At 44.1% G+C, this 26,325-nt stretch overlaps 1 protein-coding gene across 1 annotated transcript in view; it reads right to left on the bottom strand.

Moving 5' to 3' along the window:
* LOC119957546 (deleted in malignant brain tumors 1 protein-like) overlaps positions 1-26,325 on the bottom strand; it is a 76,139-nt gene that overhangs the window by 48,796 nt on the left and 1,018 nt on the right. Inside the window, exons 2-8 of the mRNA XM_038785693.1 lie at positions 25,694-26,011; positions 25,552-25,608; positions 25,148-25,465; positions 24,707-24,823; positions 23,539-23,646; positions 20,740-20,931; positions 20,250-20,363 (exon numbers count right to left, since the gene is read on the bottom strand). Of these exons, the coding sequence (XP_038641621.1) occupies positions 20,250-20,363; positions 20,740-20,931; positions 23,539-23,646; positions 24,707-24,823; positions 25,148-25,465; positions 25,552-25,608; positions 25,694-26,011 (1,224 nt within the window). The remainder of the gene's footprint in view (positions 1-20,249; positions 20,364-20,739; positions 20,932-23,538; positions 23,647-24,706; positions 24,824-25,147; positions 25,466-25,551; positions 25,609-25,693; positions 26,012-26,325) is intronic.

The raw sequence follows: 26,325 nt of genomic DNA, 5'->3' as shown, positions 1-26,325 counted from the left end.
CCCTACAGACAGTGCAGTGTTTAGAATTGTAGACAATGCTCCAACTGAAGCATAAAGCATAAAGTTTTACCCGCGATTTCTTTATATTTCTCTTTAACACCTGTATGTCCAAAACACACATCTGCCTTTTGAAAATCACCTTCTCTACTTTCCCAGTGACCTTCTGAGAATTGTGGGCCTTCCCCCCACGCATCTTGGTTCCTGAATCCTCTCAAAATACCATTATTTACATACTGTCACTGCATGTGTTTTTGCACAATATGCATAATTTCTCACTCAATCCCAATAAACTGAACCTTGCACCCCCTCTGCCCATTTCAACAGTATCTCTATGTCCTCCTGAATTCCATTGTTGATATGTTCACGATTTGCTTCACCGCCAACTTTTGTACCGTCTGCATATATGGGAATTCTGCTTTCTACACGTGATCCAGGGCCATTTGTACACGTCAAGAAAATCAAGCCTTCGGTAGAACTTGACCTCAGATGAGGGCCTGTCCTCGGCTTCTAAACCATCGCTGATGTTCCGAGATTAGTTCCTCGTTCCACAGTTACCTTGCCCATCTTTTATCATCAGGGGTTTTCTATTGGTAATCTTCCAGTCTGCAGGCAGCAGAGTAATATCCAGAAGCATTGAACGCTTTTGTCAGAGTTTTGTCGCTATTATTTTGTTCCTCTGCCTGGAATGAATTAGTTTATATCCGAATGGTCTCTGCCCTGGACGCTAACATTATCTACAATCCTTTCTTCTACTAACTGGCAATGCCTCACTTTATGATGAAAATGTCCTCTTTGACTTTTCTTCTGCCCTGCCTCATTTCTTTAGACCTAATTATATTCTGCTTTCCGGGCTTAGATTTCCTTCCTCTGAAACACTTGTGTTATATCATTCCCCGGAACTACTTGGAAAAATGGTCCATTGCTCTTTGAGCTGCAACCATAGTGATTTGGGGAATTATAGTCTCCACAATTGAGGACTCATTCACCCATTTTGCTTCTTACTGTTGTCAGCACCAGTCTACATTAGGGCCATTGAAAAGGCCTGACATTGCTGCTTTATTATTTGGACATTGCCAGAACGTTCACCGACAGATTAACTTCGGAATCTGTAACCCACTGTTTGGGAATCTATGATATACGGCGCGCTATTAAACATGTTGTATCCCCCACAGTTTCTCCATTAGATGTAGTTGCTGAATCCTCTGGTTTATCATTCCTCACGTCAATGTTGTCCCTGATCAGTGGGCCTCCCATTCTCTTCTTTTCCCTTCTCTATCCCTTCAGAATATATTGCTGGCAGAAAGATTCAGTTTCTGTTGCTGCAGATGTTGAATAAAGATGTAATGCACAATTAATAGAAAACCATGTGATAACTTGCTGCTCTTTTCTCCATTCCCTCCCGAGTTGCTGTTTCCGTCCCCTGTAACTGGCTCCTAGAATCCTAACCCTGCCAGATGTTTTGAACTCTCGCACAACGCTAGTTATCGTTCGTGCCTGTACATTGACCCCAATCCCGTTCTGGTGGAACGTCTGTGGTTTATCCACGATCCTCTTGCTCCACATCTTGTCTCGTGTTTCAGGGATCTGAAGCCATCCCTCCTCCATCCCTTCTTCTAACAAGCATTCCCCTGCACTGACTTCCTGTTTCAGTAACCCAAAGCCCATGGATGTGGGAGAAATCTCGAGACTATCACGTTGGTCTCTCCCTCTCCTTTCCACGTTATTTTAGCTCCTGAAACTCTGCCAGTTTGACTTGATCCGTTGGCTAATCAGGCCACTTGTTTGTTTCCCAACCATGCCTTCTGGATTTTCCCCTTTCCTTCAGGTAAATTCTTTCATCCATTCAGGGATATTCTTTGCTCCCAATACTTTGGCTGCAGAAAGGGCTGCAACCCTCTGGGAATTCGATGGCCCTATAACTGCGCATGTGACTCCTGTTATAGCCGAATCCCGCACAGGGTCTCGACATTGTTCTGACTGCAATTCCTCATCGAGTTAATCATCGCACCTTATTGAAACTTAATACTGAAAACAGTTTATAAAATATCAGGCTAGAGATTGGAATGGATTTTACAATTCATACAGTGAATAAAAATCACTTTCAAACAATAGGTCCATATCCAAAATATAAATAACACAATCCGAACGGTCTAAATAGTGACTCATTCGAATCAATATTAACATGTCCTCCAAGAATGCTGATTCCCACAGTTTCCTTAATTATACTTTGCCACACCTGACTCTAGTGTGCACTCTGCTGCATTCTCTTCGACTCTCCATCTCTGTGACTTCCATCCAGATAATGTTAGCTTCCATATATCTGATATCCCTTCCTTTGCCTCACCTCTGGATCCGTTCGCACTGTGGGGCACCGTAGTTGCCGGGACCATGGACATATCTGTCCCATTGCACACATTTCTGGTCTAACACCTTCTCATCCCTCTGCTCAGTATAATATGCTTTCCCTTCTCAGCATCCACGCCAGCAGCCAAGACTTGAGGTTCTCCCCTTCCATCGCACGGAGCGTCAGACTCCCAACCGACACAGTCGCTCCTGCTCTTCCTTTATAGAATTTCGATGGTCAAATTCCCGACACCTTGTTTTGATACACTTCACCATCATTGCTTTGCTGAGCGCCACCGCCAGATCCGCAAGCAAAGCCCGAACTTTCACTCACTTTCTCAAATCATCCTCTGCCCCTCTCCCACCCTGACCTCTCCCTCTCAGTCCCCGGCGCTGTTACAGTGAAAATCAGATGTAGTTCAAGGAGCAGCGCCTCATCTTCTGATCAGACAGGTCAGTGATTTTCGAATTCAGTCGCGTTGAAAAGAATCAGGCCGTGACCACTGCTCCCATTTTATTGCTGTCAGGATGAGCTGGTAATAATTCAGTCTTTCATGTAATCACTCCCTGACTCTCATCCGATCACAATGTTTCTTCTTAGTTCTTTCAGATCCTTCCTCCTCCCCCTCCCCCCCCCCCCCCCCCCCTCCTCCCCCCCTGCCTATGTTCTGACTTAAACACCACTGGAACTTTATCCCAGTTCACATCAAAGGACAAGGGCCTGAAATGTGAACCCACTTCTCTCTCGACAAATGCTGCCTGTTCAGCTAAGTTTGGATTTGGATTTGGATTTGTTTATTGTCACGTGTACCGAGGTACAGTGAAAAGTATTTTTCTGCAAGCAGCTCAACAGATCATTCAGTACGTGGGAAGAAAAGGGAATTAAACAGAATTCAAGAAAATACATGAGAATATATAATAGGGCAACACAATATATACAATGTTACAATATATACAAATAAAATCACACAGGTTTGTTGGGAATCAATAGCTTTCGGAGCGCAACCCCTCTATCAGATCACATACCCGATGAAGGAGCTGCGCTCCGAAAGCTAGTGATTCCAAACAAATCTGTGGGATTTTGACCTGGTGTTATAAGACTTCTTACTGTGCCCATCCCCTCTTGTGCGAAGTAGCTAAGGCATTGTCTGCTGGTTGTTAAAATTGCTGCATTTGCAGAGTCTTACTTTTTAAGGAGATAGGTAGGGAAGTGGGATGCAAATTATGTTAAACAAAATGACCGGCAAAATGTGTAAAGAACTGTGGAGAGTTTGGCAGCGAGCATAATGATGGGATTAGGAGAGTGGCCTGCTTGGTGGCAGACATGGTAACTGCTGCTTTGATGTTGAGGGCAATCACCTTGGTTACCATGAGCATCATACTGACTGAGTAGCCCAGTTTCTCTTCATTGCCCATTGCAGGGCGGCAGACCGTCTAAACGGTGCCTGTCAGAAGTGCTGCAGAATTGCACAACATACAGGGGCCACGTGTATTTCCCGGGCATCTTGCCAAGCGCGTGAGGAAATGTCAGCACTCAGTGTGAAACAAGTCACACAAACACGTTTACTGCTAATGTGAAGTTCACAAATGCCCCCATCGTTGACCCGCAGGGAAGAGGGGATGTGGTCCTTGTTTCCATCCAGGAGCACGGTTTGTAGGATGTTATCACTTGGAATGAAGGAAGACTCCCATAAATCCCAATGCATGGAAATCAGCTGCCTGTCTGCAGAGCCCCAGAGCAGTCTCTGCTTGTTTTGTTGTTGTGTTGAACTAACAGGAAACACCTGGCGCGGTGGGGATTTCCATGTTCTTGTTTTGATAGCAGCTCCCTGTAGTATTAGTAGAATGTTGCTGGACATTTAAACTTGTAATTTGAATTCAGGCTGCATAAAATTCAAGAAGGAAATGTCCCAACTTGTGTTCTGTGCATCTGGTCAATATCATTAATTCATTACAAATACATGGAGCTCACAAGTTTGCAAATAAAATTGACCCTGACCACAAAGACTGAGTCACAATACAAAATTATGATAATCTTCATACACTTTCCCGAAGACCTAACTCAGAACATCAACAGGCCAAGGATACGCCACTCCGTCCAAATCAATCAGCAAAATCTATGAGACCAGGAGCAGCAATCCTCCCTGTCCTTTCAATGAGGAATTAAAGGCACGCGGTGTCTGATTCTCAAGGTAATCATACTGTTGGAATCAGATGGAAAACCAGGGTCATTGAGTCTGTGTCAACATAAATGGCTAACGTGCTGTTGTCCAATCACAGGGAGGTCAAACCTGAATCCATATCTGGTAACCTGCTGTGATTCCATTGGAGGACAGGAGCTGAAGACATCTGCTGTTCCCATACATTGTCCACTGGAGCCCGAACAAACACACGGTAATATCAGCCTGATCTCTCCTGGAATGTAATAAGATCTGGAGAATGACAAGTGAGAGGATTTAATCAATATTAATAAACTGCTGAGGGGTCACTCTAAAGTTACCAAAATTTCAACAAATTAAATTATTCATGGCCCGGATGAGTTGGGGGGGGGGGGGGGGATCTCTCCCCGAAATTGACTTTTCACTGAAGAATTCTGCAAACTGTATTGTGAATGGAATGAATTGGAACAGGATAATGCCCTTCATATCACTGCCAACCACTCCTTTATCTCTGCAGGTATATCCAATACTGTCCCAATTTGACAGACTCTCCTCCCTTCCTGGATATCAAACTGCATTTCAGTGAGGAAGAGGCCTGAGTGGTTACTCCAACCTGTTTTACAGCCGCTTAAAAAGACACACGCAGAACGGTGGAACATTAAGTTATTTGTCTCGGTCTCTTGCATCTGTGACCAGCTAGTCAACCCTGTTAATATTGGCGCTTATACATGAACAATGTAGTCATGTCACTGGACTAACAATATGGCTGATGTTCTGTGGTCAGGTGTTTAAAACAGCGACAGGGCGGCTGGGATTTAAATACAATTAATGATTTGAAGGTCTGAAATTGCAAGCTGGTCTCTTTCATGGTGACCATGAAACGATGGCTGTAAAATCCCATCTGCTTCACCAATGGCCCTTTAGGGTGAAATTTGTCATCATTGCCCAAGCGAGGATCCAGGCCCACAGCACACTTAACTGAAATTTGGGAGAGGGAACAAGTGGGTGCCAGAAACACCATGAACCAATCAGACAATGAATCCTGAAAATGCTAACACTAAGGAATGTCTAACAGTCACTGATATTCAGCTAGGGCTCAATAAATAAGCTTTGACAAAGGGTCATCGGGACTCCAAACGTTAGCTATTTTCGCTCCCTGCAGATGCTGCCAGACCTGCTGAGATTTCCCAGCATTTTCTCTTTTATTTCAGATTCCAGCATCCGCAGTAATTTGCTTTTACCCAAGTAAATAATGTGGGACGCCAAGATACCCTCATAATTACTGAGATATTTCATGGAATCGTCTCTGAGCTTGAGACTCTCCAGTAAATCGGGCCATTTCCTCCGACCCGTGTTAATAACGTAACTGTACCATAACGATACATACATAACATTTACGTATGTGTATACTCACCGACACCCAGAGATTCTGTTCCAATACTGGCAATGACATGGACCAATTGGAAACATGGACAGACAATTCCTGAGCCATCTATAAATGACGAAATCCTGAATGGAATGTTAAAGTCGACAGTGCTCATAGAATCTTGTAAAAACTGGCAGTCTCACTCCCAGAAATCTGTGGTAAGTAAAATATGACCAGAGAGAGGTCTCTCAGTGGCTCAAGTATGACCAATGTAAAGCGATGCCAATTACAGGCAATAAACAAGCGAGTTCAGCGAAACACGCTCAGGTGAACAGTCCAGACCGTCATGCACACTTAACTCCAAAGCCCGCAGATGGAAATTCAAACTTCCCAAGATGCAGTGTACCCATGCAGCGCAGTGCATTGGTTGGACTGAGGCAGTATTACCTCTCTCTGCTGGTGAATAGTGCAATAGTAATGCCTGACGTTATCCAGCAATTCTACAATCCACCCCCTTATGGATACGTTAGTGCAGTGATACAGAGTCTCAGTTTTGTCCTTCGTTTGATGTGACGGTTCAGACAACGGTTTTCGGATCATTTTTGGGGGGATTGGATTCACCTCTGCACAAAGAGTCAGATTCTGAGTGTCCAGTTAGTTAATGAGTGTTATTCAGTTTATTGGAGTGATTCAGTTTATTGATAGTGGATGTTTTTACAGGTAATCTAATGGTAAATGAATACAGCGAATCACAAGGACAGTGTGTCCGTGTGTTGGTACTGGGGCAGATTGTCATTGCCGATCGGTGTATGGTGCTGGACAAGTATATTATCCTGGCATCAGTTTATGGGTGTTTGGGAAGTTTATTGATATTGGGTCAGTTGATTTGTAACGTCATAATACAGACGTTTATTATTCGACATGACTTTATTTGTCGTGGTTCAGTTTTTGTTTCAGTAAATCAGAGTGTGACTTTATGCGGTCCCTTTTTATTGCTCAGATGCAATAGCCCGATTTAAGGCGGCTCTTGTTATTTGTTATTTATAGTACAGAAGGAGGGCATTCAGGCATCGTGTCTGCACTGGTCCCAAAAGTGCAACCTAGCTAGTCCCATTCCCGCGCCTCGGCCCTGACGCCTTCTAAATTCGTCACTTTCAATATATATCCATTTCTCTTTTAAAACCTCCTGTGGAATCCACCTGCATCACACTCTCAGGTAGTGGATTCCAAATCCCAACCACTCTCTGAGTAAAGATGTTTCTCCTCCCTCACTCCTAGCTCTCTTGCTGACCACCTTGAAATTGTGATCCCGAGTCACTGACATATAAACTCGTAGAAACAGAATATCCTCTTTTTTCACTCTCAAAATTGTTCAGAATGTTGAACACCTCAGTAAGGTCGCCTCCTAATCGTCTCTGCTCCGAGGAGAACAGGCACAATTTCGCCAATCTTTCCTGGTATCTAAAATACCTCATTCCTGGTATCATTCGAGTAAATCTCCTCTGCTCTCTCTCCAGGGCTGTAATATCCTTAGTTTAATAAGGTGCCCAGATCTGAATACTCCACGTGTGGTCTGACCAATGATTATGATGTGGATATGCCGGCGTTGGACTGGGGTGAGCACAGTAAGAAGTCTTACAACACCAGGTTAAAGTCCAACAGGTTTGATTCAAACACGAGCTTTCGGAGCGCAGCTCCTTCCTCCGGTGAATGGCGAGGTATGTTCCAGAAACATTTATATAGACAAAGTCAGAGATGCTGGACAATGCTTGGAATGCAGGCATTTGCAGGTAATCAAATCATTACAGATCCAGGGAGAGGGATAATCACAGGTTAAAGAGGTGTAAATTGTCTCAAGCCCGAACAGTTGGTAGGATTTTGCAAGTCCAGGCCTGTAATGGTGGTATCCAAGTCGATGATCTGGCATGTCTTGCAGAGATTGCCCTGGCAGGGTTGTGTGGTGTCGTGGTCGCTGTTCTGAAGGCTGGGTAATTTGCTGCAAACAATGGTTTGTTTGAGGTGGCGCGGTACCACCAAGTGTTGGATACCACCATTACACGTGGTAACACCACCCACCGAGTACGCGGCACATACTCGTGCGACTCAACCAATGTAATCTTCCTCTTACGCTGCAGGAAAGGATGTCCCGAAGCGTGGTACATTAGCGAGACCATGCAGACACTGCGACAACGAATGAATGGGCATTATGCGACAATCACCAGGCAGGAATGTTCCCTTCCAGTCGGGGAACACTTCAGCAGTCAAGGGCATTCAGCCTCTGATCTCCGGATAAGCGTTATCCAACGCGGTCTTCAGGACATGCACAATGCAGAATTGCCGAGCAAAAACTTATAGCTAAGTTCCGCACGCATGAATGCGGCCTCAACAGGGATCTTGGATTCATGTTGCATTACATCCACCCCCCCCCCCCCAACCATCAGGCCTGGACTTGCAAAATCCTACCAACTGTTCGGACTTGAGGCAATTTCGGAACGTCCAATTCACCTAACGAGCACGTCTTTTGTAGTGGCTTAGTGTATGGTTGGTGGGCTTGTTTAAGGATAATAGGTTAGTTCAAGGGTAATGGGTTCCTGGATTAGTTTAATGGTGGTGGGTTAGTTTAGCTTTCATGAGTTAGTTTAAGAATAGTGGATTAGTTTAGAGTTGGTGGATTAGCTTTAGTTTATGGTTGGTGTGTTAATTTAATAGTAGTGGGTTAATGTATGTTTGGCTGGTTAGTTTAACGGTAGTGCATTGGTGTATGCTTGGTGGCTTTGACGAAGTGTAGTGGGTCAGTTTATGCTTGGTTGGTTAGTTAGATTGAGTATCTTGTGTTAGTGTATGTCTGGTCAGTTTGTTTAAGCGCTGTGGGTTAGTGTATGGGTGGGGTTAGTTTAAGGGCTGTAGGTTAGTTTAAAGGTAGTGGGTTAGCGTATAGCTGTTGGGTTAGTTTATGCATAGTGGGTTAGTTTATGGTTAGTGGGTTAGTTTAACTGTAGTGGGTCAGTTTATGGTGGGTAGGTGAGTTTAAGTGTAGTGTGCTCGTGCATGCTTGGTGGCTTTGATTACGTATAGTGGGTTAGTTTATCGTGGGTTGGTTAGTTTGAGTGTCGTGTGTTTGTGTGTGCCTAGTTAGTTAGTTTAAGGGTTGTAGGTTAGTTTAAGGGTAGTGGGTTAGTTTATGGTTTTGGGTTAGTTTAAGAAGAATAGGTTAGTTTAAGTGTTAGGGTATGGTTGGTGGGTTAGTTTAAGGAGTGTAGGCTAGTTTAAAGGTAAGAATATGGTTAGTGTGTTAGTTTGAGCATAGTCTGGTAGTTAATGTTTGATGAGTTAGTTTAAGGGTACAGGGTTAGTGTCTGTTTGGTGAGTCAGTTTAATGTTAGTGATGTAGTTTATATTTGTTAGGTTAGTTTATGGATAGTGGGTTAGTGCATGGCTGGGTAGTTTAAGGGTAGTGTGTAACAATATGGTTGGTGGATTAGTTCTACAGATGTGGGTTAGTTTCTGTTTTGACGAGTTCACTTAAGGGCAGTGGGCAATGTCTGAGTGATGGGTTAGTTTGATGTTAGTGAGGTAGTTTATGATTGTGTGGTTATTTTATGGATAGTGGGTTAGTGTAAGATGGTGGATTAATTTAAGGGTGGTAGAGTAGTTTATGTTTGCTGGGTAAGTTAATGGATAGTGAGTTAGTATATGGTTGGTGGGTTAGTTTCAGATTAGTGGGTTAGTTTATCGTTGGTGAGTTAGTCTTAGCATAGCGGGTTAGTTTAAGCATATTGGGTTAGTGTATGATTGGTGTGTGAATTTAAGGGTAGTGGGTTAGTGTAAGGTTGGTGGGTGAGTTTAAGTGTAGCGAGTTAATGTAAGGTTGGTGGCTTAGTTTAAATGTGATGGGTTAATGTCAGGTTGGTGGGTCAATTTAAGTGTTATGGTTAATGTAAGTTAGTGGGTTAGTTTCAGTACAGTAAGTTAATATAAGGTTGGTGGGTTAGTTTAAGGCTAGTAGGTAGTTCATGTTTGTTGGGTTCGTTAATGAATAGTGGTTAATGTCTGGTTGGTGGGTTAGTTTAAGTGTACTGAATAAGTTTTTGGTTGGCTGCTTGGTTACGTTGAAGGCATTGGGTAGTTTATGGAATCTGTGTCAGTTTGGATGTATTGCCAAGTTTGCGGATGACACAAAATTGGTGGGAAGGCAAGTGGCGTGGATGATACAAAGAGACTACAGAAGGATAGACAGGTTAGGTGAGTGGGCCAAAACGTGGCTGAAGGAATATCAGGTAGAGAAATATGACATTTTTAAACTATAGATTTTTATTGAACATTTTTAAATGAATACAGAACACACCCTCAAACAAATCAAAATATGAAGTCATGCACTTTGAAGAATAAAGGAGTTGAATATTATTTAATTGAGAAAGACTCAGAAAAGGGATTTGGGGGGGCCTCATGCATTAATCACAAAAAGCTAGCATTCACGTTTAGCAGGTAATTGGGAAGGCAAATTGAATGTGGTCTTTAATTCAAAAGGATAGAGCATAAAAATAGGGTAGTCTTGCTAAAACTATACATGGCACTATTTAGACCCCAGCGAGAATACTAGGAACAGTTTTGTTCCCTTATCAAAGGAAAGATATACTGGCATTGGAGGCAGTACAGAGAAGGTTCACGGTTGATCTCATGTATGGAAGGATTTTCTCATGAGGTTGAGTAGGTTGGGCCTGTGCTCATTGGAGTTTAGAAGAATGAGAGGCGACCCTATTGAGATATAGAGGATTCTCAGGGGGCTTGACAGGAGAGATACTGTGGAGAGTTTAGGACCAGAGGGCATCATCTCAGAATAAGAGGTCACCCATTTAAGATAGAGATGAGGAGGAATTTCTTCTTTCAGAAGATAATGACTGTGGAATTCTTTACCGCAGAGAGCTGTATAGGCTGGGTCATCATGTATGTTCAAGGCTGAGATAGGCAGATTTTTCATCAGTAAAGGTGGAGAAGTGGAATTGAGGATTATATCAGATCAGCCATGATCTCATTGAATAGCGGAGCAAACCCAATCGGCCCAGTGGCCTGCTTCTGCTGTTTTATGAACTCATTCGTGGTTTGCATTCCAAATGACACTTTTAAACAAATGTTTCGCTCCACTTTTACCAGTGACTCCAGTCCAGGTTTTATCCCATCTCCTTTAGGATATATTAGTCTTTACTTGACTGCTGTACAAACTGTTCACAATTGCTTTAACTCTCGGTTCTGCGACTCTAGTAACTTTGTTTTATTTGTTCAACATTTGTTGCCCATCAATAATTGCCCTTGAACTGAGATGGCGTTTAAAAGTCATAGAGAATCACAGAGTTAGAGTTTATACAGCAACAGAAAGAGGCTCTTCGGCCCATCATGTCTGCGCCAGCACCGATCTACTCTAATCCCATTTTTCAGCACTAGGCTCATCGCCTTGTGTGTTATTGTATCTAATGTGCTCATCTAAATACTTTTTAAATGTTGTGTTACAGGCAGCGAGTTCCCGATTCCCACCACTCTCTGGGTGGAAAAGCTCTTATTCAAATCCCCTCTTAATCTCTTGCCCATTTAGTAAATCTATGCCTGCCTCCCCCCCCCCTGCCCCCCCCCCCCCGGTTATTAACCTTCCGCTATGGGGACATTTTCCTTCCTGTCCAAGTACCTTCTATCCATCTTGTTTATGTCCATCAGAATTTCATACACCTCAATCAGGTGCCCCCTCAGCCTTCTCAGCTCCAAGGAAAATAACCCCAGCCTATTCAGTCTCTCCTAATAGCTGAAACGCTCCAGCCTAGGCAACACCCTGGTGAATCTCCTCTGCACCCTTTCTGGGGAAAACACTGGTGGTGACCAGAAGTGCACACATTACTCTAGCTGTGACCTAACCAGCCTTTTATACAGCTCCATCATAATCTCCCTGCTCTTATTCTTTGTCTCGGTTAATCAAGGTAAGTATCTCATATGCCTTCCTAACCGCCTTATCTACATGTCTTCAGGGATCTGTGAACATGCACCCCAATGTCCTTTGAGCCTTTTTACTTCCTAGGGTCTGACCATTCATTGTGTATTCCCTTGCTTTGTTCGTCTTCCAAAAATGCATTAACTCACACTTTTCTAGCTTAAATTGCATTTGCCACTGTTCTGCCCATCTAACCAGCCCATCAATATCATTCAGTATCTGAGGCTTTCCTCCTCACTATGTATCACACCACCAATTTTTGTGTCATCAGCAAATGTACAGATCATTCCCCCCTACGTTCACATTCAGATCATTAATTTATGTACAAACAGCGAGGAACGCAGCCCCAATTCTTGCAAAACAGTACTGGACACAGCTTTCAGTCACAAAATTAAACTTCGACCAGCATCATCTGCCTCCTGCCACTAAACCAATTTTGGATCCAATTTTGAGGACACCTCATCACCTCCTGGAAAAGTTCCATCAACTTTGTAAGACACTGCCGGCATAGTGGCACAATAGTTGTCACTGCTGCCTCACAGCGCAAGGACTTAGGGGCAGCACGGTAGCATTGTGGGTAGCATAATTGCTTCACAGCTCCAGGGTCCCAGGTTCGATTACAGCTTGGGTCACTGTGTGTGCGGAGTCTGCACATCCTCCCCGTGTGTGCGTGGGTTTCCTCCGGGTGCTCCGGTTTCCTCCCACAGTCCAACAATGTGCAGGTTACGTGGATCGGCCGTGATAAATTGCCCTTAGTGTCCAAAATTGCCCTTAGTGTTGGGTGGGGTTATGGGGATAGGGTGGAGGTGTTGACCTTGGGTAGGGTGCTCTTTCCAAGAGCCGGTACAGACTCGATGGGCCGAATGGCCTCCTTCTGCACTGTAAATTCTATGATAATCTATGACTTGGGTTAGATTCTTGCCTTGGGTGACTGAGGAGAGTTTGCACATTCTCCCCATATCTTCATGGGTTTATCCAGGTGCTCTGGTTCCGCAAGAGCTCACAATTGGAGGAACACAGTGGGGAATAAATATTGATTTGACAATGATTTTCCTTTCACGATACACTTCCCCCTTCCCTGGGTGAGTGTAGCTTCAACAACTCTCAAGAAGCCCAACACCAAAGTAGCCCAAATGGGCGAGAAGATGCACTCACCAAGTCACCATCTTCAGCAGCTTGCAAACCCCCGGCCTCTACCACTGAGAAGGACGAGGGCAGCAGCCACATGGGAACATGTTCCCCTCCAAGTCGCCCACCATCCTGACTTGGAAACGAATCGGTCCTCCCTTACAGCACAGTGGGTAGACCTACACCACAGGGACAGCAGATGTTCAAGAAGGTTTTCCACCGCCACCTTTTCAAGGGAATTTAGGGGCGGGCAATGAACGCTGGCCTAATCAACGTTGCCCACACCCCATGAACGAATATTTTTAAAACATTGCTGTACAATTGGAGATGACAAACAGCAGGACCACCCTCATTGCCACAAGGAGGAGGTGAGGACAATATTGAGACATTGAAAGAAAAATTTGATAAACACATTCGGGAGAGAAGCGTAGGAGGACAGGGTGACAGGGTCAAATGAAGTGGAAGGTGCCAGTGTGGAGCATGGATCAGCAGCGCTGAATGGTTGGTTTCGATGCTGTCTGCAAGTTCTCTTGTATTTGTTTTACACGATTGAACCTGTACTGTTACTTCAGCCTCTTACCACAAGAGGGCGCGCAATGGCCATGAATAAACTGTGAGGTTTTCTATGATCTGCAAAAGTGATGTTCCCAGTAAAAACTGGTGTAATCAGCACATGACATCCCTCCAAAACCCCTTTGACAGGATCTTCCAGGGAAACACACGCTGCACTGGATAGTGGAACTAGAATGCGGGGGGGGGGGGGGGGGGGGGGGGGGGGGGGGGGGGAGGGGGTGGAACCGAATTATCACAAGACATTTGCCTGAACCAAGGTAGATTAAAGATAGATGCCTGTATGTATTAGCTGTGTCTGACCCCTCCCGGGAAGTCTGCATCAAGGCGGCGCAGCACTAAAACAAAAAAATGCTGGAAAATCTCAGCAGACCCGGCGGCATCCGTGATGGGGAAACCATGTTAAAACAGAGTTGGAAGTTTTATTTCACAGAGCGCTGATCTTTGTTCTGGTGTTCACATATTCGGCGAAATCACTTTGTGTGACCCTCAGCACCTACCTTAGTCTTTAACACGACCACCGACACTCCCTTTTGTGCCCAAAACATCTGTATGTAACCCCTCCTATCTCCCATCTGCCCCTGACCTCCTCCACTTTGCTCCGCCTGCTCCACTCTACACAACTCATTACAATCTTCCTCCTCTTCAGCTCAGAAGAAGTGCCGTGCGGACTCTGTTTCTCTCTCCACTGATGCTCTCAGACCTGATGGGGGTTTCTTCTAGCATTTTCCGGATTATTTCAGATTTGCAGCATCCGCAGTATTTTGCTTTCATTTCGGTGCAGTATTACTGGTCGGGTATTACTGAGGTGTACAATCTTTCCCCAGCCCCTATGGGCAGAGGAGGAGGCCAGTACCAAGTCTCTGGTATGACCTCCGCAAAGCCATCAGGGACACCAAGAGAAAATATCAGACGAAGCTCCAGTCCCAGACTAATAACACAGACTCTGGTCAGTTGTGGCAGGGCTAAAAAGCAAAGCCAGATAGATTCGCCAGCAGCAGAGCATCCATCCCCGATGAACTCAATTCATTCTATGCTCGTTTTCAGCAGGAAGCCAAAGAACTGGTGTCCCCTGCCCCAATAGCCTTGAACACACCCATACCTACCATCATAGTCTCAGAATGTAGATCGGCCTTGTCGACAGTGAACCTACAGAAAGCAACAGGTCCTGACGGAGTCTCTGGCCCACCACTCAGATCCTGGTGGGTGTGTCTGCAGAAATGTTTAACCTCTCCCTGCTCTGCTCCGAGGGTTCACACCTGTTTCAAGAAGACTATCATGACACCGGTGCCAAAGCAGAACTAAGCAATATCCCTCAATGACTATAGGCTGATGGCCCTGACATCTATTATTATGTAGTGCTTCCAGAGTTTGTTTATGAGACACATTAACTCCAAATTTCCGGAATACCTTGATCCACTACAATTCACCTACCGGCACAACCCGTCTACAGCAGATTCTATGTCCCTGGCCCAAACTCATCCATGGAGCATCTTGACAACAAGGGCACATACAGCAGATTCCTGTTCATTGACGACAGCTCCGCCTTCAACATCATAATCCATGCCAAGCTCATATCATAGCTCCAAAACCTGGGACTTGGCTCCTCCTTCCGCAACCGGACACTCGACTTTCTGACCATACACCACACTCAGTAAGGATAAACAATGACATCATCTCTGCGATGAGCCTCAATATAGGGGCCCTGCAAGGCTGCCTACTTAGCCCTCTACTATACTCCGTATTCACATAACCGTGTGGCAAAATGCGACTCCAACTCCACCTTAAAGTTTGTTGATGACACGACCATAGTGGGTCTGATTTCAACCAATGATGAGTCATATTACAGGAGTGAGATAGTGAACTTAACGGTGTGGTGTAATGACAACAATATCTCCCTTAATGTCAGCAAAATAAATGAGCTGGTCATCAACATCATGAAGGAGTGTGACATCCACGCGATGTCTGCATCAATGGTGTTGGAGTGGAGATGATGGTCAGCTTTAAATTCATCAGTGTGAACATCAGCAACCATCTGTCCTGGTCCACCCACGATGACGTTACGACCAAGACAGTATAGCAGCGCCTATATTTCCTCAGGATATTAAGAAATTCAGCATGCTTACAAAGACACCTCCCAATTTTTATAGATATACCATATAGAGCATCGTATCTGGCTGCATCACAGCCTGGTATGGCAACTGCTATGTCCAAGACCGCAAGAAACATCACAGAGTCGAGAACACAGCCCAGCCCATCACACAAACCCACCTCCTATCCATGGACCCTGTTTACACCTCCTGCTGCCTGAGGAAAGCGGGCAATAGAATCAAAGACCCCTCCCAACTGGGTTATTCTATCTTCCAACAATTTCCAGCGGGCAGAAGATACAACATTTTGAGAGCACGCACCAATAGATTCAAAAACAGCTTCTTCCCCGCTGTTACCAGACTCCTGAAAGGCCTTGTTAGGGTCAGAACTGATCGTATGGACTGAGCTGATCTTTCTATGCATCCTCTCAACAGTTGTAGCAGTATATACCGGACTTCACACGCTGTCAATGATTGTGTATTTCCATGATGTCTCCTCATGTATTCATCATATGTTCATGTGTGTTCGTGTATGGAGCGATTCGCCTGGACTGCACGCAGAACAATATTTTTCATTGTACCTCGGCACACGTGACAATAAACCTAAATGTGTGTTGTGTTTACCCAGAATGGGGTGCGTCCAATAGGCAAAAGACCACCATATGGAAATGCAGAAGCATGCAATACTATAATTCTACACCTGGGTCTCTGCATAATGCTGTGCCTGGCCGCCTACATTCACCACTCATTGTCAGTGGTTCTGTGTCAGAATGCCTTTTACATTGCGCGGGTACTGACGATTTCCTGAGACCAGTAAGGTGTTCAGCATCTTCAATGGTATTTGGAGCCAGTGCCACCCAGTAGCAGCAGGGTGGATCTCCCATCACCAATATTCACTGAGGGTTCATCAGCTTCTTTCAGTTTATTTTCCCATTGATTTCTAAGGGTTCTCTCTGATCAGTAGAATTCCTGAGTTACCTAGGGCCGCATACAATTGGTGAATCGAAGGGATAGATCTGCTTGTGCAGAAGTTTCAGCATTTAAAATAATGGTCATCCTCTGCTGGTTGACGCTAGAATTGCAGTCAAATTGAGAAAATCAGAAGAATGACAGACTGCAATGTCTGTGCAGATGTTCTCCTGAACCGCTGTGTGCGATGCTGGAAAACTGCAACAACAAACCTTCGGAATTAAAGTGAAAAAATAAATTAATTCCTGATCAGATTATTCTGTCATCCCGCCACACTCACAGAGCTCAAATCTGTAGTTTAAAGGAGGGACGTGAGCTGAGAGAAGCATCTGTTTACAATGCCAGCTGACATTGGGACCAGGAAGAAAGGTTTGGTGGTCAATGTTTCAATGGCAATAAGGTCTTGGGAACAGCAGTTGGTCACATGGACAAGGTTTAGCTCATAGAGAATGTGAGAGGATATAGGAGAGAATCAAGAGAATCCAGCACGTTAGGGGGCGAGACAAAATGTAAACTTTGGAGAGCGTTTGGTCGAATGGGGTCAGGGATCAGAGGGAAGATAGCCGAGGCAGCAGGTCGGACAAAGGCATCTATGTGTTTGCAGATACATTGATGTCACATGAAGAGTTTTATTTTAGTGTAATAATCAATTGACATACTATTGGCCTGATTAAAGTTGAGATTTAGCATCATATAATATTTTTTAGCTTCACTTGACAGGACTTTGCAACTTGGGATTTGAGATAGAAGAAAGCTAACGATGGATGAGCTAATCGCAGATAACACCCGAAAAAACCCCTGTCCGAAATTCCTGCAGGAGTTTGTAGCCATCAAGATTAGTTCCGGTATTACATCTACACAGTTTTATCGGCAGCACGGTGGCACAATGGTTAGCACTGATGCCGCAAAGCGCCAAGCACCCGGGTTCAATCCAGCTTTGGGTGACTGACTATGTGGAGTTTGGATGATCTTGCCTTGTCTACGTGGGTTTCCTCTGGGTGCTCAGGATTACTGCCACACCACAGATGTGCAGTTTAGGTGGATTGGCCAGGTTAAATTATCCCTTTGTGTAAAAGGTTATATTGAGTTACAGGGGTGTGCCGTGGCACTAGGTAGGCGGCTCTTTCAGAGTGTCGATGCAGACTCCTTCCACACTGTAATGATTTTAAGTTTCTATGTTTTAAGCAGCTTTTTACCACTTTATTCTTTGTTCAAGCATTGAAGTGACTCAGTTCAAACCCCAACACCTACAGAGTAAAGAACAGGCCCTCTAAAAGAGTCCCTGATAAGAATTAGATTTAATAGGAATCTTGCATATTGTACAAATCCAGAGGTGACGTGCTCAAGACACCATTGATAAGAAAACGGATGGTCCCGCAATTAATTGCTAACTTAGAGGGCCAGTTAGAGGATTGTGAAAAATGATATCAATGAATGACGATCACCCTGGAGAAACCAATTAGATATTGATCACGCCCAGCTAAATCAATTCCAGAATGATCACGCACCCATTAAGCCTTTTGAGAATTAGCCTTTCCTCATTCAGACCAATCAGAAAGCAATAACATCATGGATCGTACTGTGGGTTGTGACTTGGAAAGAGAATAAACAGCAGTGTTCATTATTAAAGCGTGCACCAAGTTTTAAAGTGAGGATTACAGAGCCTGCTCTACACAGAAAAGCAGAAACCCCACAGAGGGAGAGAACGGAAGCCACGTGTTGCCTTGTGCCCCAAGCCAAACCGGAAAGCAAGAGCATAGTACCCCATCAATTCACTGCCCTGCTTTGTAAAGGGTTAAATCATAACTCAGAGGCCCCTGGTACATATGATATGCAGAGAGACTCATAATTCTTCAGAACTCGGTGAGTTCAGTGGTGCTGGTCAACCACCCGAAACTCTTGGGATTGTGGATTATTTTGAAGTACACGTTCCCAGTGTTCCATTGAAACGTCCATCGTCTTTCCAACAAGGAACAAGAACTACAACAGGAGTTGGGAACCAGGTCCTTCATTCCCTCTCCTGGAATCTGTCATCCATTGTTTACATCTCTTATAATTATGGTCAGTTCACTAATTCTAGTTAATGTAATTACTGGACAGGTTGCTCGCAGAATACTGGCTCAAAAGTCCATACTTATATTTATTTTCTGAGCAGCACACGATGCAACAAAATCACAGGACCATTAATTAGTTTTGAAAACAGGAAAAAACACATGTATTAAATATATAACTGTTTGATGAGAAGTCAATACTTTATTTAGCCGTTAGTTCAATAATGACACACACTTCATAGGATGAATACGGATTACACAGTACATTTTAATCTGCAATCGTCTCAATTTTCACGGAAAGTCAGTTTTAAGCTCACAAGATTGCTGTGGTCAAATAGAAGCAATTTATTCTGAGGGTTTCCTCAGAACCACACCCCCCCCCCCCCCCCCCCCCCCGGCAGATCATGATCACATGATCGCAAAAACGCACATTAATACCTTTATTCAAAGTAATACTTTCCCTTAGCAGTTTGCATTCCGAAACCCTGGCCAGGAATTCCAAATCACACTTTAAACAAAGCCATGTTTAACACTGAAATCAGTCCAGGATTTTGCACCGCCCCCCTTTAGTTTTCCTTTGTCTAAACTGCTTTTGCACAAACTCCGAGATCGAGCCACCGATTTCCATACTTATTTTATCTCACGTTTCACAAGCTGCATTAAAATCTCACAAACCTGAAAATCACTTTCTGGTTTCCCAGCTCGATCTATCTTTACTGAAATGTGCTGTGCTCTCGTACCATCACTCCAAACTTCTTGGAAACTCCTCCTGTGCTGGACAGTTTCCTTAAGTAGCTGCACGTCAGATCTCTGCATGCATTTTTCAACAATTATTCCATGGCAAGGCTTTTATTCTAGCAACGCTGAGAGAGATGACCTCTCTCTGGCCGTACAAACCAGCTGCTTATCATAGAGCTGTGAGTGCTGCCTTCTCTCTCACAACCTATCTGCAACTATAATCAAATTAGCTAAACTAAACTTAAATGCTTCTCTAATGTACAAGGCCCCAGTTGCTAAGCAACCACTGCTGGTATATTTATTCTTCGCGCCACCCTCTGTAAGCATAATTGAAACATAGTTGGGACTTAACAAACCACAAAATACAAACACCTTTGCGAGCATGAATCGAACTGGACGTGTGAAATTTACAGGCACAGAAATATTTGATTGAAACCCCCCCCAAAATTATACCTTATTTTTAATTTTCACCAATGCAGATATAAATCCCTTAATGCGACCCTTGGTCTCCTGACACTGAATTGGCTTGGTTTACATAATACTGATAAACTTTCCAATATCTAATGACTGTGCCTGTTACCGAAAGAGGTAATAACTCCGAGGGTGCAATAGCTATGACTTTATTTCAAATCCAAAGTTTCTCTTCAGTCTCTTGCAATGAACATTATTCTCCATGACACCGGGCCCTTCACAGTGTCAATCTGCAGTGAGCAAGCTGATAAATTTGGTTGTTGTGTTTAGATTTGCTGTAACGACAATCTTCTCCACTAGCTGGAATGGAATTCAAGCAGATCCAGTGCACAGAGAGTCGGTGACCGTGGGACTGTCAGTAATTCAGCTCACCGAGTGTGGAGTGCTCACCGCAGGTAGCTCTCAGCCTGAAGTCATCACCAGGAACACTGTCCAGCAGGATGTGACCACCCAGAGTGTCAACGGATTCAGTCTCAACGTCATCATAATCATCCGGAACTGGACCTGCGAGAAAATAGAGATTTTCAATTAAATCTATTTCTAATACTGACTAAAAAATAAAATAAAACCATCTACCTAGGTACTGCAGGCCGTTTCCTGGTTTAGTGAGGTCAGAGGGGAGATAATTATTGGACCATGTGTTGGGATGGGTTACTCTTACTTCTGAAGTCATATTGAATCCTCTATCTCAACTATCTCTCCTACAATCACTGTGGATCTTTGCTGGAGTCATAGTGCGGCGTCATGAGTTGTATTTGTTGGGTTTTGCTTTGTATGTCGGTATCTAAAATAAAATTAATTCTTGGAATGTGAGTATGGCAGGCTCGGTCAGCATTTATTGCCCATCCTAATTGCCCTAGAGAAGGTGATGGTGAGCTGCCTTCGTGAATCACTGCAATCAGTGTGGTGTAGGTTCCTTCTTGAATCACTGCAATCAGTGTGGTGTAGGCTCCTTCTTGAATCACTGCAATCAGTGTGGTGTAGGCTCCTTCTTGGATCACTGCAATCAGTGTGGTGTAGGTTCCTTCTTGGATCACTGCAATCAGTGTGGTGCTGGTTCCTTCTTGGATCACTGCAATCAGTGTGGTCTAGGCTCCTTCTTGAATCACTGCAATCAGTGCGGTGTAGGTTCCTTCTTGGATCACTGCAATCAGTGTGGTGCTGGTTCCTTCTTGGATCACTGCAATCAGTGTGGTATAGGCTCCTTCTTGAATCACTGAAATCAGTGTGCTGTGGGTTCCTTCGTGGATCACTGCAATCAGTGTGGTGTTGGTTCCTTCTTGAACACCTGCATGTTATGGAAGGGAGGGAGATTCAGGATATTGAAGGGGTCAGGATGTTGAGAGACTTGGGTTTCAATGGAGAGGGCGAAGTTCAACAAGCACCAAGGCAGCCAATGAAATGTACCCACCCTGACGTCCGGTCCAATTACCTTCAGATTGGTGTAATATTCAATCTGTGATTGGTGTAATATTCCATCTGATTGAAGGAGCTAATGGAAGCAGAGACTGTTAATGACAGAAAGGGATCGTTATTGGAGCGGTTGTTTTCAATATCGGAGCACTGAACATCAAACCTTAATCAGTCCTGCAACATATTGTTATCTGACGCGCATGTGGGAGAACATTCACTGCAGGGACTGAAGTGGTTCAAAGAGAAGGAAACAGCGCCACCAGATCCGGGCAACAATAAATGTTGTTGCAGCCCTTGTCACACACAATAATCCACAGTACAATTCATTACTATTGGTAAGATATTAGAGCAGTGAATATTGTATGATACATCCCGTTACTATAGAGACAGTGAGCAGAATCTCTGATCCAGAATCTCTGTCCCAGCTCCTGCAAGCTCCCCTCTGACGTTCGGAGACTTGAAATCGAGCAACAGCAACTTCAGAAAACGAAAGCCTGTTTGTCTAGAATTACTTTTCTGGGGAAAGAAATCAGCCTGTTCAGTCTTTCTGTTTATTTAAAACCTCTCAGCTCCGGTACTTTCTGCACAATCACTTTTGCTTCAGTGCCTTTGTGATGACATGTTGAAAGGATTGGTAAACTCTACTCCAAATGTGCTCTCGCCAACTGATTTTGTAACAGGTTGACCGATATGTCTCTTACTTTCCAATCCCAATTCTCTAGATATAGTCTCCAGGGGTTCCTCAGGCTTTGAATGGCTTTAATTAACTACATCTACATTATGGTCGAGTTCTCAGGGCCATGAGCGCAACAATCCCAAAGAGTTTCTTATTCCAGATAACATATCTCCTCATTATTGTTCCTCACATAACGTTCATTGTCAAAATGTTCATTTATTTTACTCCTTTACCAGCGAATCCATGAAATTCATTTCTTCCATGATAACTATCTGCCAGGACTCGGGCAGTCTATTATATTCCAATTAATTATTGTATACCTTTAATGGGGCCTCTGTTATCTCTCCAGAACCATTTAAAATAAATGCTTGAGTTCCATCTGATCAGAAGCATTATTTACTCGGTTTTATTTCTTTAATATTTGTTCCTATTATTTTGGAAGTAATTATATCGATCTAATCTAATCTTCCAAGGCCACGACCACCTATATTTTCTGAAGCAGAAATAAAGGAACAATTATTTAATATTTCTGCCATTTCGCTTTTGTTGCTGGATATTTACTCGGGGTCAGTTTTAATGAGCTGCTTCTTCATTTTAGCCGGAGATGAGGAACAATTTCCCTTTGAAAAGATGGTTTGACTTTGGTTGGACTTTGCTCCCACAGAAAGCAGCTGAGGCTCATTGAATGTCTCCAAGGCTGTTTGAAATAGAGCTTTGATCTCTAAGGAATTAAAGTGGTTTTATAGAATGGTGGAGAACGCTTAACCGCCCAAGTGGCCTATTCCTGCACAGATTCCTTACGAATGATCTTACATTTTTACCTTATTCTATAAAAATTGGCCACATTCCCGTTCGGCATTGCTCTTTCGTCATGTTCCTATGCAACGTTAAACTATTTTATTCTGTGCTCCTTTGTGCCCCCCCCCCCCCACCCCCAGTTTCTGCCTTCTCGTCTGCTTGCTTCGTGTTGCATTGCTAATTTTAACGTTGTCTGCATCGCTGCATGCTGTATCGTTCCATCCATAGATTCTCATTTGTTTCTAACTTGTTCTAGCTTATTTGGCAGTACATCTGGTTCTTGACCTCTGTCCAATAACATCCTTGAAGTTACCTGTTGTTGACATTTTCATTGTTTGCCAATGTTGCTGTCTCTAAAATGTTCCCAAATTTATTCTCAGCTTCTAAATTCTCAATCTGTCATGGCGGCCTTGTCCTTCTCGGTTTATATTTTTTCAGTGTATTATATTCAGATCACTGTTGCATAGGCATTCCCCTGTTTTCTCCCTATCTCCTCTGGTTCATTCCCTGTAAGTAGATCCACGTGCGAATTCTCGCCAATTGCACTACTTCACGCTGGATTAGGCGGCTACCCACTGACGTGATTATTATTCACGAACCCAGATCTGAGGATGCTGGGAAATGGAAACCTGCACGGTATTTTCAACGATGCACATTTTTTGAGAAATAAAGAACGCCGTGGGTCTTCCTAGACTAACGGGTTATGACACGGACAGAAACATTTGCATCGCGACACGACTCTTTCACGTTAGGCAGTGCACGCCCCCCGATTGCGCCCCTTTAGTGACTAACCTGAACCCTCTGTGTGAATGGACATCCAGCCAGGTGGAATATTCTCAATCTCTGCATAAATTCCTTGATACAAATCAGCCGGTAAAGCCCAGTGCCGATCGACAGCACCTGTTGGAGGGAGGACAAGGCGGTTAGCAGGAAAGTGTCTGCGATTAAAAGCAACCACTGATCTTGTGAGAGTTGATAGATACGGTCAGTTGGCTGGAATATGGAGGCGCTCTGCTGTCTCTATCCATCACCATATCCCTGTGTGTATGTTTGCATTCCCCCCCCCCCCCCCCCGCCACTTACTCACCTCCAGCAGGACAGGACGCACAGACAGGCAGGTCAGGAAAGACGGAAGGAGGTGTTTGAGGAGGTGTGAGGGTGATGAAGGGGGAGATGGAGTGCGGGTAGTGGTACAGAAGTGTGTCAGACAAATTCAATTCCAGCTGATCATTCGGTTCCGGGTCACATGGAGAATTCACCTCAATTCCACTCACCTGGGCTGTGAGTGGAATATTTGTGTTGTGGTGTCCAATTCCTGGACAATTCAGAAGGTCTACTCCCAGGATACCGCACAGAAGCTGCCCAAGGAGTTCGGTAATGAAAGTGAGAAACAGGTACACAGCAAAAAAAGGAAGATTAACCGACAGGTTATGAAGAAAGAGTTCAATAAAAATTCCTCTTCCATGATTACAAGAAATGAATCTTTCTGGAGTCTCAGACACCTGCGGATGGAGTTGAGCGTCAATGTCGACCCTTCAAATAATGTTACTGTTCTATTTTATTCATACGGATCAGAAGGGAACGAATTATAAAGGGTTCAGAATGTTTCCATCACAACTTCAAGAGACATTCTTATTAATAATTTTTATTGTCACAGGTAGGCTTACATTAACATTGCAATGAAGTTACTGTGAAAACCCCCTAGAATTCAGAATGTCCAAATTACCTTTAGCACGTCTTTCGGGACTGTGGGAGGAACCCGGAGCACCCGGTGGAAACTCAGGTAGACACCGGGAGAACGTGCAGACTCCGCACAGTGACTCAAGGCGGGACCCTGCAGCTGTGAAGCCACAGTGCCAACTACTATGCTACTGTGCTGCCCCAGGTACAATAAACTGCAGCTTCGCCAGTGTATGGTCCGTGTTTCCATGGTAGTTGAGCGGTAAAATGTGAGGTTTACCTTTCCTTTTGATCTTCTTTCCCTGGATTATCGCCATCAGTGCGAGCAATTCCACAATTAACAGCGCTCCCAGGGCCATGCAGATGAACAGACGTATGGAAGTGGCTCCTCCTTGTTCTGAAAAATAAGATCACAGAAAGATTAAACACAGACCCAGTCCACCTTGCAGTCTTTTAATGTTTCCGTCAAACCGGAAACATTGTTTATTCATAAATTAACTGCTTGTGAATAATCGCAGCATCATTAATATTGAACGGATTTCTAATGACGATATACATACCTGAAGGTGTGGACTGAGGAGAATTCGGTGACAACTGGGGCCCTGTGGAATATATTGTACAATGATATGAGCTTCAATTGCTGGTGTTTTGCTTCAGAAAGACGTTCCTAAATGTCTAAAACAACCAGTCATGTGCACAGTTGACCACAGTGTGATCTTACCGGAACAAATCACCCTGGCATCTTCCTTGTGATTACAGTCAGATTGAGCTAATGATGAGGAGGGGCAGTCGGACAGATAGAATTCACTTCCGGTGCACTTCACCTTATCCAGCCAGATAACACCGTCACCCTGGGGGAAAGCGGCAGCTCCATGGGCCAACTGAGCGGAACCACAGGCCAGCTGTCTGCAGACAACATTGGCGTCGGCCATATCCCAGGAATCGTCACAAACAGTGCCCCAAAGTTTATTGTACAATATCTCCACTCTCCCAGAGCAGTTAGTGCTACCACCAACCAGGCGCAAATGGTGTCCCAAATCTGTCAAAGAGAATCAATGATTATCAGTTATGTAGCAGGAGCCGGGAATGTATCAGCTATTCGGTATATCAAATAGCAGCAAGTACCTGATTCTGGAGGGCAGTCCATTGAACTGTGGGGCGGCTCCTTCGTTACGTTGGCTCCTGTTAAGAAGAGAAATTTGCTGACTGCATTGGTGAACAATGTTTGAAATGACGCCAGAACATTCCGAGTTTTGCTGTGTGTTACCTGAACAAACAACACCGGCATCATCCCGGTGATTACAGCCATTTACTCCCTGTGAGTCTGACACACACTGCCAAATGCTCGACTCCTGTGATGTACACCCCATTTCGCTCTGTCGGATAGGTCCGCTTCCTTCTCCGAACATCCCAGCCCCAAACTGAACAGATTGGACGCTGCCACACTGTAACTGTTTACAGATCACTTTTGCATCATTTGAGCGCAGTATATCCGAGCACACTGTTCCCCAACTCCCATTGTAGAAGATTTCCACTCTCCCCTCACAGCGGTGACCTCCATTCACCAGTCTCAGGTCCTTGTGGTCTGTCAATGAAATAAGAAATATCCCGATTGATAACTCTTCATGCTGCAATGTTCAACACATTCTGTAGTTTATGTTCACTGATTGGCGATACTTATTTCAAAAATATAATGGAAAAAAACTGGAATCCATAAATCAACAAGGATTTAGATTGTGCATATTGAATCTTATTGCATTAATTGAAGAAGTTACAGAAAGATAGCTAGGAAATATACGTGAATTTTCAAAATGAAGGTTGAACACATTAGACCATGACTGAGGCCAGGGCATGTAGAGTGAGGGAATCAGTGGCAGAATAAACAGAATACTGATAACA

The sequence above is a fragment of the Scyliorhinus canicula genome, chromosome 26, assembly GCF_902713615.1.
Source record: "Scyliorhinus canicula chromosome 26, sScyCan1.1, whole genome shotgun sequence".
Classification (NCBI taxonomy): domain Eukaryota; kingdom Metazoa; phylum Chordata; class Chondrichthyes; order Carcharhiniformes; family Scyliorhinidae; genus Scyliorhinus; species Scyliorhinus canicula.
Note: the sequence above shows the minus strand (reverse complement) of the source record. Positions and strands in the feature narration are given on the sequence as shown.